Raw genomic sequence first — 16,101 nt, 5'->3', positions numbered from 1 at the left:
TTATGCTGGCCCGCATTCCAGTCCTCTTTTTTTGCTCATTGTGTGATTCGAGCCAGGTACCAACCATACGCATCCTCCTACTGCTGAAAACGTGGGATTTTGGGTGGGAGAGGGGAAGAAGGGCGTGCAGTGACGGCTCTCCATGCTCGGCCCTGGAATGGATCTCTGCAGGTATTTGAGGTCTGGTCACTAAGTAGCATTTTGTCCATTCTGCTCAACTGAGGTGGCTCAGTTTCGGCAGGTGTGCTGGGTGCTTCTGTTATCGGACAAGGACATAACCATCAGGGTAGTGGTTGGGACACAGCAGGACTAGAAAATAAAGATGAGAAAAACAAACTAGTAATGGATGGAAATCTCAAATTAATCTCAGTCAATGGTAATTATGCTGGCCCACATTACAGTCCTCTTTTTTTGCTCATTGTGCGATTCGAGCCAGGTACCAACCATACGCAAATTAGACATGGTACTACTCCTCAGGAACAATGCAATCCAAACTGCTAGCCGCTGTCCTTTCAGAACCGGAACACAAGAACTCTCCGGCTTGTTTAAGCATTAGCAGGTCTGGCATTTCCCATTTTAGAAACTACAGAAAGAAGGTGGGGTAGAGAGGTTTGCCGTCAATTTAATGTTACCAGGGAAAGGGAGAATAAGAGAATAAACAAAACACAGCCACACCAACAGTTGTAAAGAAGGTATGGCTTGCTCCAGGTAAGGAATAGCTAAATGAGATAGAAGGTGAGGAAACCCTACTGCAAGGGTTATAAAGTTTTAGAAAAAAGCATGCCTCTATACAACTGATTCAGAGGAAATTGTTAGACAAACAATATTGAATGCAAAATAGTACGTGGAAATACATTGATCAATTGGAGGACATCAGGCTAGGGAGACACCTGCTTTCCCTCCCCTCCTACTATATGTGGGATAATCCAATAAACAAAAACCCTTTGCTATACCGAAGGCAATCTATTTGACTGATAGTTTTCACTCTCCACAAATTCTGAGCTAAAGTAAGGAACGTTAATCTGGATGTTGTATATTTTGACTATGCAATTATTTAATTACATATAACACTTACAGTTGATCTTCTGTGATCATGGCTCATGAGGCCCAGGCACTTGAAAGAATACTCCTTTAATGTTGAAGATTTCATATACCGGAATTTATAGAATTTTGTTAGGGCTGTCACAGGAAATACATTTTGATGGATTTCATTATTTGTAGATGGGGTGGGAGCTATTAACATTGGGTAAATGAAACAACTTAGATGTGCATTATTAAGATTTATGAATACATACAACAATGAAAAAAGTACTTATTTTTTTTAAAAAAACAAGCAAGAAATAAGCACCTCACACGATAGAAAACATGCACAAACGAAACCTGCTGATTTCGGGTTACTCAAGACATGCAAGAATAAAGGAAACCAGAGTCATGCCAAGAAAGAAGCAACAAATAAAGGAAGGAATAAGAGGCATACACAATAAAATGCACCTATACACCAATCCATGAACGCAAACAGGAAGGAGGCAAAATCAAAATTGGCTATCAAGAAATTTGCTCCCTACACCTATTAACAGACATAATGTACTGATGCAACTCTTCTCTGTCAACATATGAAAAAATGACGCAGGAACCAGAAGGATCATTTATTGTCTAATGTCTGTAACATTGCAACATATTATTGATCTGTACAGGGTACGACGACAGGACAAGCGTAAATACAAGTCGGAAACAAATGTTCCAGGAGTTAGAATCCCCGGACAGGTAAACCTGCCAGATGCCAAAAAAATCATTTACAGACTGAATATAAAAAGATAACATTAAAAACGCCATTAGGCTCCAAGTCTCAGAAAAAAAACAATCACGTTGACCAAGGTGAGGGGAAGTTCTTGCAATGCCTTTGGTACGTGTCACAACGGCATTTTATTGCCCTGAATGCTGATCTTTACGGCATGGTCATAGCGATTCTTTTTCTTGATGTCCGAAAACTTTCGCATCGACTTGTCTATACGGCTGACTCCTTTCTTACCACTTCCCTGGAACAAAAAACACATGCCAGATATTAGTGAGAGTCGCAGATGCTTCCACAGCATAAAAAACTGTCATGAAATAGGGTGCTTAACACAACACCTGTGTAAGGTGAACAAGGGGAGGGGGTAATGGATGGGATGGATGAGGTAAGGTTATTATTAGTATAGAACTCCCGTTTCCCCATGTTCACTATAAAAAAATTAAAAAAAACTGTGTCGACTTTTGCAGTTAAAGGCAGGTTTTACTTAAAATCACTGGTAAGAACCAGAAATAATTTGGTAATCACGGTGAAAAAATTGTGATACTTCATTCAGTAAGTAGCTTTAAGGACAATTATCAGGTCGTCAGCTGAACTAAATACTTTGTATTGACTTTGCGAATATATCTCAGCTGTTCCTTTTCAAATTATATACACCTACAATGTTTAAAACCTCTCCATTTTAAAATCTGCTTTGCAAAAACTGTAAATAGGCGAAAAACAACAAATATTTAAAAATTAAAAAAAACCTGGGACCAGTCACACCTGGTTACAGAATACAACAATAAAGTATATATCTATGCGATTCACCTTTTATAACTATTAGCTCTTAAACGGATATTTAAAAACTGTATTATCAGAAGGAAAGCCTTATTGGACTCCGGGATAGCAACACAAACTATATATCCACTCGCCTTAAAGGTTATGTTAAAAAAAAAAATACAACCCGAGATCATCTCTTAAAAAACCTACAGTTAGTTTTTGGGAGTGTAGGTGGGAAGTGTACAAGTCTAAGACCATGTTAAGCTGGAAAACAAGTGCCTGCGGTGTCTTTATGCAAAAATAAGTACGTAGTACGGTGTCTTTATGTGCATCGATCTCACCTTAGATTCAAGTGCTTCCTATTAAGAAGCATAGAAGATGTAATAGCGCAAGACAATATAAAATTTACTGGGCGACCCGAGGGTTCATAGAAACAGAATCAAATGTACTTATATGAAAAGACCTGTGTGCCACTGCTTTATAAAGCGAATTCAACTGTATATTAGCCGTAAAACATTTGCTGAATGGGCTCTTGTATTTACAGGTAAAGTTTTAATTTTTTTAGCAAACTGAAATCAATGCCACAATCAATAAATGGGATTGGTCTGAACTTTTTCAATCGTCACAAAAACATGAAATAGCTGCTTTGTTAACCTAAGGACACTGGAGCGATTCTTATACTGCAGTAATATTTCTATCAAGGTGCGCTTTTAATGTTGGATCCACAGATGGTATTGAATAGATCCCAACTAAGATTAAAGTGGATCAATTGTTCCCCCTGCTATGTGTTGAGTGTGAATTGGGGTAGGCCAGTTCTTTCTCTTCTGTGAATGTTTTAACTTGAACACCAAGCAAGCATCCTCTTTAACTTTCAACCTTCTACATGGTATCTCTATAAGAATAAATCATGCAAAAAAGGTCAGATGTTTGCAGGGATCTTGCCTTTGGGTGGAAATTATAACTGACCAACTTTTGTGTACACTATGGGATAGCTCAGCAACTAGAATCGTTAAAGGAGCAGGGTCATTGTTCTATATTAAGGATGCCTCCTCTAAGCATCATTTCCAAATATGTTCGTTTTTAAAATTCATTTGTTTTTATTTTGAGCCCATACAAGAGAGAAAAACAGAGAAGGCGATTCTCTTGTACAGTAGTTTGGGAACAATCATTTTGAATGCCAACGCAATCATACAATCAACAAATAAAGGTCTCCTGTGTCTATACAACACATTCTGAAGATTGTTTATAAGGAAAAATGTATTTACCCGGTAAACATCCGTTTGTGGCAAGTAGTGCTGTAGAATCACATGCTGTGCATACTCCTGCCATATAGTGTTGGACCCAGACATGTGCAACCTGTTTCTCTTTGAAGAAATCTTTTAGAGTGACAGGGTATTGGGACTCCACCTATTGCTGGTGCACATGGGCATCAGCTCCATTGAAAGATTATTTTTTTCGCATGCTGGGTGAGGACGTAGTTGGAGCATAGGGATACCATAAGGTAACGATAAGAGACACCAAAAGATGACCATGTGTAGGAAATATCATAGGTAAAAGTTTCAGAGAAACATCTGAAACACCAAAAAGCAACCAGGGAGGAGGGTGGGCACATGTCTATCTACAGTACTTAATTCTATCAACAGATTTTTACAGGGTAAGTAACATGTTCCATTCATGGCATGTGTAGCTATAGGTACATATGCATGCTGTGCATAGACTGTAAAGCAGCCCTTCCAAAAGTGCAGGCTAACCTAAAGCTGTTGTAGAGACTTGGACAAGTGTATAAATGATATCCTGACCAACACTGTATTGTTGATGTTCTAAAACATCCATATAGTAATGCCTTGTGAACATGGGGGGGGGGGGGGGGGGTCATTGGAAGACCAGGTAGCTGCTTTGCAAATGTCAAGTATAGGAGTATTACACAAGAAAACCATAGGAGCTCCTTTTTTGAGGGTTTGAGAGGGACCGGCAAAGGGCTTTTGGCTTTAGAATAACAGGTCTGTATACATTTGACCAGCCAGCGTGCAAACCTTGCTTTGGACTGTGCACAGCCCTTGTGCAGCCTGAAGGAGACAAAACGTTGCTGTTTCCTGCAGAAGTGCTTCGTTCTGTCAGTGTAATACATGAGCGCACTTTTAACATCTAATGTGTGGAGAGCTTGTTCTGCTACTGAATTTGGACGTGGAAGAACACTGGAAGCTCAATGGTCTGACTGAGGTGGGAAAGGCTTTTCAAGGGTAAGTGCCTGTAAGTCACTAAGCCGGTGAAGGGAAGTGATGGCTACGAGAAATGCCACTTTCCAGGAAAGGAACTGTGGAGGACAAAAGTGGAGTGGTTGAAAACAGGGCCCATTGCACCCTTGTTGGAATAACCCTTTTGAGCCCTTCCATAAAGGTTTTCATAACAGGCACTCTGAAAATCAAAGTGTGCCGTCTGTTCTGGAGATCCGCAGCAACAGCAGCAAAATGAACCCTAATAGAAGTGTAAGCGAGGCATGACTTTTGCAAATGCAGCAGTTAACAAGCAATGTCTTAGACTGTTGGTTACATAGGGCAAATGTTTTTAGGGAGACAGTATTGTACAAACTGTTTCCACTTGGCCGCATACTCTGGTAGTAGGCCTTCAGGCCTCTTTAAGAATGGTCATGCATTCTGCGGGAAGATTAAGGTACCCAAATACTAGGACTTCAGGAGCCATATTACAAGATTGAGGTGTTCGGTATGTCTGAGTGCGCTTTGATTTTGGGAGAGAAGATCCGGTCTGTTGGGCAGCATCTTGTGGGGCACTAAAGAGAACTTGAGAAGTGTGGTGAACCAGGAATGTCTGGTCTAGGATGGGGCCATTAAATTGAGGGTAAACACCCTGGGAGCTCTGCTTACTCCGATGTCCAGCACTTTAAATTGATAGTGCTGACTAATTAGCACAAATCGAAGGAACCCTTTATGTGCAGGGTGGATGGGTATGTGGAAGCAGGCATGTTTTAGGTTGAGAGAGGTCATGAAGTTGCCTTCCTGTAGCAGTGGGATGGCATATTGGAGTGTCACCACGTGAAAATGCTCTGATAGGATATACTTGGTGAGTGGCCCAAGGTCGAGGATGGGCTTCAGGAACCCTGTCCTTTTGACATGGGGATGTGTCGAGTTTGACCCCTCCAATTAGTACAGACCACGGCCGTGAGGCAGTGGTGGCCTAGAGGCCTCATCAGTGCTTTGGGAGCTTGAGGCTCTAGCCTTCCGAGGAGGTAAATAATGACAAGGAACCATCTGTTGGATGGTAGTACCCATTGCAACCACTTTAGACTGTCTTGAACCAGTAGGGGCTCATCCTCCTCCACATCAGAACCAGAACTCTCAGCCGATGAGAGCTTCTCTATCTCGGTGCCGGTGGTCTCCTCCTGCTGGTCACTCTCGGTGTCTCGATTCCCCGAAGAGGTTGGAGTGTCCTCCTGCTGTCGGTGCGCCATTGAGGCGAAGGCAATACAACGGGCTCAATAGTTCCAAAGGGTATTCTCATTATGGAACACAAGACAGGTTGTGCAGAAGTCCTCTTGATGGTCGGGAGATAAATAGGTTACATGCTAGATGGAGGTCTGTTATCTAGTCTGTAACCTATTTGTCGACACTGAAGTGTCGGGCAAAAACAAAATGGAGTCCTTTCTATCACTAGAACATTCTTATGGGTTGAAAATGGTGTAGAAGGTCATGTGCAGAAAACAGAGTTGAAGGGGGCATGCGTTAGGTGAAACCAAATGCGTGATTGCAGACTTTTCTGGTGAGAAACAGATCAGAGCGGCCTTGGTGAGAACACTACGCAGTGTCGAAGCAGAACTCAAAGGGACACGTGAGAACCAGAGGTTGGAGAAAAGCAATCTAACAATGGAGCCGATGCCCATGCGCATTACCAGCAATAGGTGGAGTCACAGTACCTCATGACTCGAATAGACTCAAAGAAAAATAACGTTCACACGTCCAAGCCCAACACTAGATGGCAGGAAGATGTACAGTATGTGTATCCACAGCTACACATGCCACAAACATATCATCTACATCTTACATAGGTGCTGCTTATTTGGTTTCCTCACATGGTTAACATTAATGCGACAAGTCCTCGGTATTGGACCAAAGTCCCACAGATTTTTCCATGCTTTCGAGGGCATCACCTGGCTTCATAAACAGACCTTTCAACAGGTCACAATAATCAAGACCGTGTTTCCATTTTGGTATGCTTGGCTCTGTTGGATGACATTAATTCTGGGCCAAATCTAGTTTGGCAACTATCAAGCTTAGAACAAGAAGCAATTTCTGGTACCTTGTGAGACCTAGATAATCCAGGATATTCAATAACGCAATATCTGGGTCAATTGAAATTTGTGTGCCCCAAACCAAATTGCATATACCCTCCACTACTTCACAAAACATCCTTAGGAGCCACAATGCTAGACTGGGTGCGGGAAAGGAATCACGAATAATGCACCAGAGTTTTTCTCTAGTATTGCATGCTTGGAGCAGGTATTTAAATGGTATTAGGAAGAACTTAGATGCTATTGCTATCCCTCTGGGTGGTACTATGCCTCTTGCCATTCTGGATCTTACATGAAACCCATGTCAATCTCCTAGGTCTCCCTAAGATTGGGAAGGGTCTGGTGTATTAATTATTATGGATTTTAAAGGCTGGAAATATAATTGTCTCTGAGATCCTCCATTTTAATGTTTCTCTCTAATGCTTGGAAGTTAGGTACCAAATCTAGCTGCCATATGTATGGAAGCAGTGCATAAAACGGCTAAAGCAGTCAACCTCAAAGCTGGGGACAGGGTTCGAGTATTGGCAGGGACAGCTCAAATTCCTGTGACTAGGCAAATCACTTAATATTTCTGTGCCTAACAAAATGAATGTGTGTCTGTAACGCAACTGGTGCTCATGTAAAGCGCTCTCCTTTAGTTCGAGTTCATGCTATATAAACCCCCCCCCCCCCGCCCAAATTTATTTTTTATGTATAAAATTGTGTATTTACCAGGCCAAACCCTACTTTGAGCTCCGCAAATTATTTAACTGCATTTTGTATGAGGATCGCCACTAGAGTGGAGATCACTAGAAAGGCATTCAGTGATTACTAGGAGCAGGGCTGCTGCATGGTAGGAAAAGTCGTCTGCAACTGCCAGACTTCCATACCAGGTAGATTTAGAGCATTTTAAAATGGATACAAGAGGAGTTTCGTTTTGCCAGAGAAAGGAACATAAAGAAGATGTAAGCCTACTGAAGAAAGGAGGTGGGAGGGAGAAAAAGGTTGTTTTACAGCACGTACAACATCCTGGTGAGCACCAACATTATAATGAGTGCAATCCTGCCCAAGAGAAAGAGGTGGGGGGGGGGGGGAATTTCAGAACTCCAGATCGTAGTGTAAATTGTTGAGCATGTGTGTTCTGTTTTGTGTAAGGCTAATTGGCTAACTATCTTAACTGGCGAGTGTGAGCACTCCTGTTCCATATCTTTCAGACATTTACAGGGAAAACACAGGATTTTTCCCAATTTAGCTGACGCCCGGAGGGAATTCTGAATCCGTTCAGAACCTAGCCTACTTTACAGTCTGTAATACTCGGAGTGAAAGGAAGAGCAGAATGTTGTCCGCATTAAAGGAGACTTTGTCTTCTAGTTCAGGAGTCCAGTGGAAACCCCTTATCACCACACCACATTGAAGCCATTCCCCCAAGGGTTAGATGGCAAGCACAAAACGTATTTGGGATAAGAGACACCCTTGATGTGTGACAGTTTATTTGGATGGGAGTCGAGGATACCTTTAGTTTGCACCCTAGCAGTAATATTGGTGCATTTTAGTTTAGTATAAGCAGTGCAATTGGATTTGCCTAAAAGTTCATGCCATTGGCAGGGAAAAAAGGTAGTCCCATCAAAAGTTATAGAATGCAGAAGGGTAGTTGGGGCATGGAGTAGAGGGATGGACATGAAAAGACTGCAAAAGTTAACGAACACAGCAGGGAAAGGAGTGAAAGTCTAGAAACATCAGAATGCTAAGGTTAGGAATGTGCAAAGGCAGTTAATATATTGCAATGCTGTAAAGATATTGTCATACTGTGCAAGTTGTTGAATAAAAAGAATTTACAAAAAAAAAATAATTATAGAATGCCCTTTTGAAATCCACCAAGCGGAATGCCAGGGGCTTTCACAGTCTAGGGGGAACGGCAACAGCACAGTTCTCTCTACGAATGGTGAACCTGGGGGTTTTGTGTTGTTTAAAACCACTCTGATCATCACATTTCACCAGTTTGCGAATTATGGTCAGTAGGCGGTTGGCTAGGATCTTGGGTTCAGCATTAATCAGCGAAATAGGAATATATGAGGTTCATCCAAAAGATGGGCGACTGATTTTAAGTAGTTCAGTGATCGTCGCGTCATACAAAAACCCCTTTTCATTAGAGGACACAAAGAATTGATGAAGCGGTTCTGCAAGCAGAGTTGCAAATAATTTGTAAAATTCTCCTGGGAATGTTTTGGGGCAAGTAGTTTAGGTGATTTTAGCAGCCCAATTGCTCTTCGGTTGTAATGTCCCTATCTTTTTTTTTTTTTTTTTTTAAAACCTTTATTCGTGCATATTAAAAGAACAAATACGGGCCTACAACCTTCAGGCCGGCCACGATAGGGTTAAGCACTGATACAAACATTACGGCCCCTGTGCTTCAACGGTCAAGGTTAGCAACGATTTATGAAACATACACTGGAGAAATCCTTGACCCCAGGGAAAGGAGAAGTGAAGGTTAATTTTAAAGTTTTCAAAATAAGTTTATCAGGGAAATAGTCAGTGAAGAATAAGAACCAAGGAGATTCGAGTCCGCACGATATCTTCACCACACGGGAGAGCAGCAGCATCATTAAAACAGCAATGGAAGTAAAATCGCAGGCAGTGAGGCAGTGCAGTTATATAACAGGATAGTCACATGAGCAATTACGCACCCCTCCAGTGCCGCCCCCACTCAGTCAACCCCCCACCCGGACCCAGAATCGAAACAAGTATAGCGCAGAAACAGAAAGGGAAAAAAGGCCCATAGAACTAATTAGAAACAGTAAGTTACCCCCCCACCCTACACCAATGCGGAGGCTACGGCCTTCCCCCCCCCCAGCATAGTGCCTGTCGCCCAATAAACCCGAAATATAGACAAGAAAGAGAGTAAGAATAAAGTAAGAAAGATAAGAAAACAATACACCTATGTTAAAGGGGGTGAGAAAAGAACAGGACTATTCTAATCTAAACTCCCAAAAAGAAGGAGGTGGGGAGGAGCCTACGTATCATCAGAGCGCCCTAAACCATCGGCCATCTTTGGCTTCCACACACTGAGAACCCACTACCCCAAAAACGGTCGTGTAAAAATGAATTGCCACAACAATTTAGATGAAGGAAGACAAATCGCGGCGAATGCGCACAAAGTACACATACAGTTCCAGTCCCAGTCCAGCCCCTCCGTGAAACCATGGCGATATTAAGCAGTCTAGCCCTGGCCCGATCGCGGGCTTGAGGTTAAGCCAGCCCCTACATGAAGGCCCCGCATCCCGTGCAGACAAAGACAATATGGCCGTTTGGGAGAAGATGGTGAAGTAGAATCCCAAAATGGCCGCCGACCATTTGTAGAGGTCCCTTTGTGCACCACATAAAGTCCAGACATGGCATGTAGAGTACAGGAGATCCACAGAAAAGAAGCAGTAGGCCACCGTGAACGATTCCTCGAGGATGTTAGGTGTTGCTCAGCTGGATACTCTTGCAGACGCGGTGAGGCAGGCAACAATGAAGCAGGCAGCAATGAACGGGGAAACAAAGTATCGGCTGTTAAGCTGGAGAGCAATTGATCCTGGGTGCCGGGAAAGCCACATGCAGGCACCAGTGTAGCACGATCACACACAGCCGTTGCGTCCCCGCAAGAGGGCAAAAGCACTGGCAGACCCACGCCGTGTTGATGACAGACGGAGCGCTCACGGCCCGCAGCCGACAACAGGGAGTCAAACTGCTCACTTAGCGCCTGAAAGCGAGCAAACATTTGTAAACGAAAGTCCCGCAGGACGGCCAGTACGGAGCCGCATGTCAGCGGAAGCTGCACCCCCACATCGGCCGCAATCCGGGGCGGCACCGTGGAGCTGGTGTCTGGTGGAGGGAGGGCGAAGCGGGCAGCGGGCAGGACCGGAGTATCACCCCCCAGCCGCGAGCAGGCAAACAACGCCATGTTTTACCGCCGGACGGTACAATGGCCAGGGGGGGGGGTCGTAGCAAGGAGTCAGTTCCCCTCAGGACTGCGCCGCAACTGGGAAAGCCAACAGTCGCCTCCCCTCCCTCAGGTTCTCTTTGCAGCCGACTAGGCAATAGAAGAAGGGGGTCGGCAGCCTCCCACAGCGCCGTCCACAGATCGGGGCAGGAGACCCGCCTCACCGGGGCTTACCTTACAGCCCCAGCCCTTCAGGCGCAGGGTGCAGGAGGTGTCTGGCCGTCCCTCCCCAGGCTCATCTGGCGACAGTCCGTGGTGTTAGGTGAGGTCGGGACCGCGGGGCTCGGATTTGCGCTAGCGGGTCCGGGGACTGCGGAGCGTCCCGGGGGCCGGCAAAGGCCACAGTGGAGCAGGGGTCCAGGGCGGAGAACAAAAGCACCAAAAACTCCGGCATCCAGGCGGGCTGAGACGTCGGGGAAGTGGCGGCGTGGACAGCGCGTCGTACACGTTTCACCTCGAGAATCGACAAGGATAGGAATCAGGATAATAGTCCGGGGCCAAGGGCCGACGGAGCCGGGCGCTCAAGCGTCTGCTCCGGTCGCCATCTTGGCTCCTCCCCCTAATGTCCCTATCTTGCACAATGCGATATACATCAGTCAAACGTGAAGTGTCCAGGAACCATGCTAATGTATCAGGCCATTCTCGGTCATAGAGTGGTTGGTAAAACGGAGTGAATGTCCGAGATATGTCGTCTGGGTGATTGACAAACATGTCATTACCTTTTTCAACCGTCCCAATGTGCCTATTGTTCTCATCTTTGCAACAAAACCAGTGCAGCATTTTTCCTGTTTTACTGCTGTGCTCCTATAGCTGGCTAGCTGTGTGATGCCCGTTGCACCAGTCTCACCACACTGATAAGCGAATAATGGAACATATGACAAAAAGCAATGCAAATGTTGGTGTTATCTAAGTGAACCAATATGCATGTCACGGTAATGGTTACAATCTTCATATTGTTTAAATGACAATGAAATGGTTAAAATTTATAAAATTAAATGAAAACATGACTAAAAACATTAATGTTGCATAGGAAACTGCTAACAAGTTATGATGTATCAGATTTGTCTATTGTCAGACCATAAGACTAGGTCTTTGAAGTCTGCTGGTGTCACTCTTCCTCATATTTCACTGACTGGCTCACATACCCTCCTGTAGCGTCCTCTCCAGCTGTCAAGCTAGAGTTTAAACATACGTTGAATGGTTCTAATGAGTTATTTAGGACCCATGCAACGACACCTTTATGGGCAAGGAGTAGACTCATCATCCATGTCAAAGCGTGAAGCATCATTTGTGGACGATTCAGGGTTGTCTTGTCCGAATGTTGTCTTTGCTGTTGGACTTTGCAATGGTTAAGATTTTGGAGGATGTTAAAAGTGCTGTGTTTCGAGCTTATTCCTGGTACTGGTCTATTGTGGTTTCGGGGATTAGGAGGTTTGCACCATAACCTTTTGTGGATTGCGTGTTCCTTTCAGGGTAAGTCCGGTTGAACAGTCTGGATGACTTGTTTTGGGTCTCTGCACAATTCCAGGATAATCAATACTCTAGGAGTACTGACGAAAAAAGGTCTTTGACTGAAAAATTACTTTCAGGTTGGCAGGCTATTTGAGATTTGTTGCTAGGACTTTGCCTTTAACGCCCACAAAGTATTTTATTTTATTTTTTACTTGTTGTGTGTAGTCTGGGAAAGCTTGTATAACTTGCGATTCATATCAGATTTTGCCCACAAAGTATTTTATTTTATTTTTTACTTGTTGTGTGTAGTCTGGGAAAGCTTGTATAACTTGCGATTCATATCAGATTTTGCAAAGAATTCATACTTTTTTGAGGATTATGTCACAATCTTTGTAGTTTAGAATCTTAGCTATCATGGCCGGGGGCGGGGCGCCGGTCTCTGGACCAAGGCACTGTGGCTTGTTGGACGCTTAAACATTGGGACAGCTTGTTGAATGGTATAATCCCTTTGAGCTTATTTTTAAGTAACAGCTCTGGGCGAGGTCAATCTGGGAAACCCAGGAAACACAAGTTCACACGCCTTTCACCACCCATGGCATCCGCCACTCTTTCAGAAAGTCTTTAAGCAGAGAAATGGTTATTTGTAATGTGTGTACTGGTTTTCCCATTCTGATATTCTGCCCTTAGCATCAGTAACTCTGTTCAATGTTTTACATTGTGGTGTAATAATGCCAGATCTAGTCTGACTTCTCTAATTTTAATATCAAGTGCAGCGCGGGAGTCCTGTATAATCTGCAACATGATGTTGGTGGTCCGCCAATGAAGCTTGCACCATGGGTGCATCTGAGGGAGTGGACGTGGTAGACCCTGCTTGGGGGCCTAGTGTGTTTAAATTTGTCAATCTTCCTCTGGTTGAAGATTTGCCATGGCACCGCTCAGATGAGGTATCCAACAGCCATGACCCTGAGGGTCTACTTCTACCCCACCAGCACTAAAGGCGTGAATATGTTCTCCTTGTATCTTGAATGTCAGTTGTGGACTATTCATTTTATTCTCTGTACTCCAAAAAGGGATTGCATTTGAGTGTGTTGGTTGGCTAAAAGTGTCTGAGACTTGTTGGCTCGGTTACCCCATAGGAGCATCAAAATTAGTGAACAGGCAAGGTCACAATCTGCATCAATCCAATTAGGTCGGAGACATCTTTTTCATGTTTATTGGACCTTCGCTAGCCTGGAAAATGCAGCAGGGGACCATGTCGGCTTGAATAAGTATTCGTTTGGTAGGCCCTGGCACAGCATGCAATCCAGGCAGTGATCTACTCCAGTGTATAATGCTGCCCCCAAGCAAATAAGTTGTGTAATCGCAGTCAACTGAAATTCTGAGGGCTTTCAGCGCTGATGCCCACTGGGTTCAAGTTATTTAATTGAATGCAATCCTGCTAGCTTTCTTCCTCTCCTTCTCATATAGAGCTGCCGAGTCATATATGGGAGTATTTGCCAGCTTACTAGAGATTTAAGGAATGATCAGCTGAGCCGTGCCGGCAGGTTTGGTGGGCGTCCCGACTCATCATCTGTCCAGTGAGTGTCAGTCGCATGTAGGTGGCCACATAGCTTCGTCCAGTTGACACCATTCATCAGCCCATTGCTGGGAAGTTTACCCCATCCACATAACTCCTGGTTGTACTCTGATATCTCGCAGGACGCTTTTATCTTGACAACACAGGACCCATGGCACAGAAAGGATCCAATTGGCCCCAGAATCCTTGAAGACACCATGCAGCAAGTGAGACCCTGCCCGGAGAGCAAAGTTAAGTGAATATTTTCTTGAGCGGAGGACATCATAGGTAGCGCCTGTGGCCCCATCCGCCAACAGAGGCCAAACCCAGCCCCACTCCAAAGGAGGAAGGGTGAAGGAAAAGACAGAAGTGGGCTCCTGCATGGCTGGATGGTCAATTCTCAATTTGGGCCTGTTTGCCACCACTAGCAGCCAACGTTGGGCATGTTGCTGCAATCTTTCAGGCTGTGTACCGCCTGTAGCCCAAATCAATATGCAAGCATTAATTGATTCCCCTCACAGCTGACTTCAGATAGTACAGTACTGCATTCTGGGTAATGCAGGATGATGCAGATGTCAGACATGGGCAAGGGGTGCTCGATTACAGTGCTTAAACCATCTTTGGTGGCCAAGCCACAACCCATCCAATGGTGATCCACTTAAAGTGTGCATTCCTGCCAACTGTGCGATAGTACACAATTTAAATTCAAAGTAGCTTTATCAAAAAAAGGAGAGCAAAAAAAAAAACACTCCTATAGGTTTATCAATAGACACTTTAGAAGTGATTTTGAGATCCTACACATATGGGGAAGTTTCCTAATGTTTGTGAACATCAAAGAGGATGGAGAAGAGATTAGATTAATGTACTCAATAGGAGATCAGAATAACTCTACGGGCTAGAGATGCTAGACACCTTCAATTTTTTGATGAATGGGACCAATTCAGAATTTTGCGATTTCTTAAGAACCTCAGCTGGTCGCTAGGATCACCACTCCTGGTGCCTTTCAAGGTAAGGGGAATCCAGTTTTGTTCAGGTTACCTTACCCGCCAAAAGGTCTATAATTTTCAAAAGGTTAGCAGACGCCGTGCTGATAAAAGAAAGGTGCACAAGATTTACAGGGCTTCGGCGGTCGGAGTGACATGAGCACTCATGTTAAGAGCTCAAAACAAGAATTACAGCCCTGTTTACAGAAACGAAGTCGGAGCTCAAAGCAGCTGAAAAGATTGAGCACTCGTGTGCCGTGCTCTTGGACAAAGGAAAAAGTAGACCCTTTTACAGCTTCTAAAATGGGACAAGTGGAAGGCTACAACTTCTGGGCGCGGCTCCATGAGAGTAAACAACAGATTCAAAGGAGAGACAAATAGGAAAGATTAACCACTTGAAAGTACAAATTTTTAAAGGACACTGAAAAAAACAAATGAAAAGCAATGGGTGGGCTGTAAGCCCACAAAGTATGTACAAAATGTCTGGAAGAGATGGCACAAGCGCTGTCTAGGCTTGACCTAAAAATCTTCAACTACCAGCTCGGTTAAATGGCCCAAAAAAAAAGAAATTGTCTCACCTACCAAATCACCTACTCATTTACGGTCGATACAAACGCTTCCTTACATCGTAATGAGCAAAAATGGTCCTCCCATGACCAACATCTCAACACTGGAAAAAAGGGTGAGCAATCTTGAGGATTCCACTCCTGATATTCCTCAAATGACTGAAGACATCACTCAACTTAAATGACTCACTGAAATTTGGAAAATAGGAATAGAAGGTATAATCTCCACCTTTTCAGTATTTCAGAAGGCTCCAATATGATCAACTTTCTGCAAACAGTGATCCCTTCAATTGTACGCCTGCCTTCTAATTCTTCTCTGCCCATTGAACGGGTTCACCGCTTAGGTCCTCGGTCGGCATACGGCCATAGCTCATGCCCTAAAGGGGAATCGTCCTTTTCCTACAATGCAGTTAACTAATGCAAATACATTCTGTGGCAAAAAAGGTGGGGGTCTCTTCAATGGTCGAGCAATAGGGTGTTTTTCACACAGGATTTTTATCCCGCTACAAGAGCTCGTCGGAAGCAATTCCTAGACCTACATCCTCAATTGAGATCCTTGAATATCAGATATAGACAACTTCATCCTTCCATCTTTAAACTCACTTTCAAGGGCAAATTCTATTCCTTTGAAGAACCTGCTGATCTACAACTCTTCATCAACCAACACAAAACTCAAGCCATGGACTTGGGGACAACCTCTACCGGATGATTTGTTATATTATACAATTAT

General features: G+C 43.9%; 1 protein-coding gene across 4 annotated transcripts in view; it reads right to left on the bottom strand.

The window, feature by feature from the left end:
- Positions 1-1,631: 1,631 nt before the first annotated feature.
- The window catches only part of IWS1 (interacts with SUPT6H, CTD assembly factor 1), a 304,114-nt gene continuing 289,644 nt past the window's right edge, over positions 1,632-16,101 (bottom strand). For all 4 annotated transcript variants that reach the window (XM_085634665.1, XM_085634666.1, XM_085634667.1 and 1 more), the window contains one exon: positions 1,632-2,036. Coding sequence is in view for 2 of the 4 variants with exons in the window: in XM_085634666.1 (XP_085490792.1) it covers positions 1,911-2,036 (126 nt within the window). In the remaining 2 variants the exon portion in view is untranslated. The remainder of the gene's footprint in view (positions 2,037-16,101) is intronic.

Source organism: Triturus cristatus, chromosome 11 (assembly GCF_964204655.1).
Source record: "Triturus cristatus chromosome 11, aTriCri1.1, whole genome shotgun sequence".
Taxonomy (NCBI): domain Eukaryota; kingdom Metazoa; phylum Chordata; class Amphibia; order Caudata; family Salamandridae; genus Triturus; species Triturus cristatus.
Note: the sequence above shows the minus strand (reverse complement) of the source record. Positions and strands in the feature narration are given on the sequence as shown.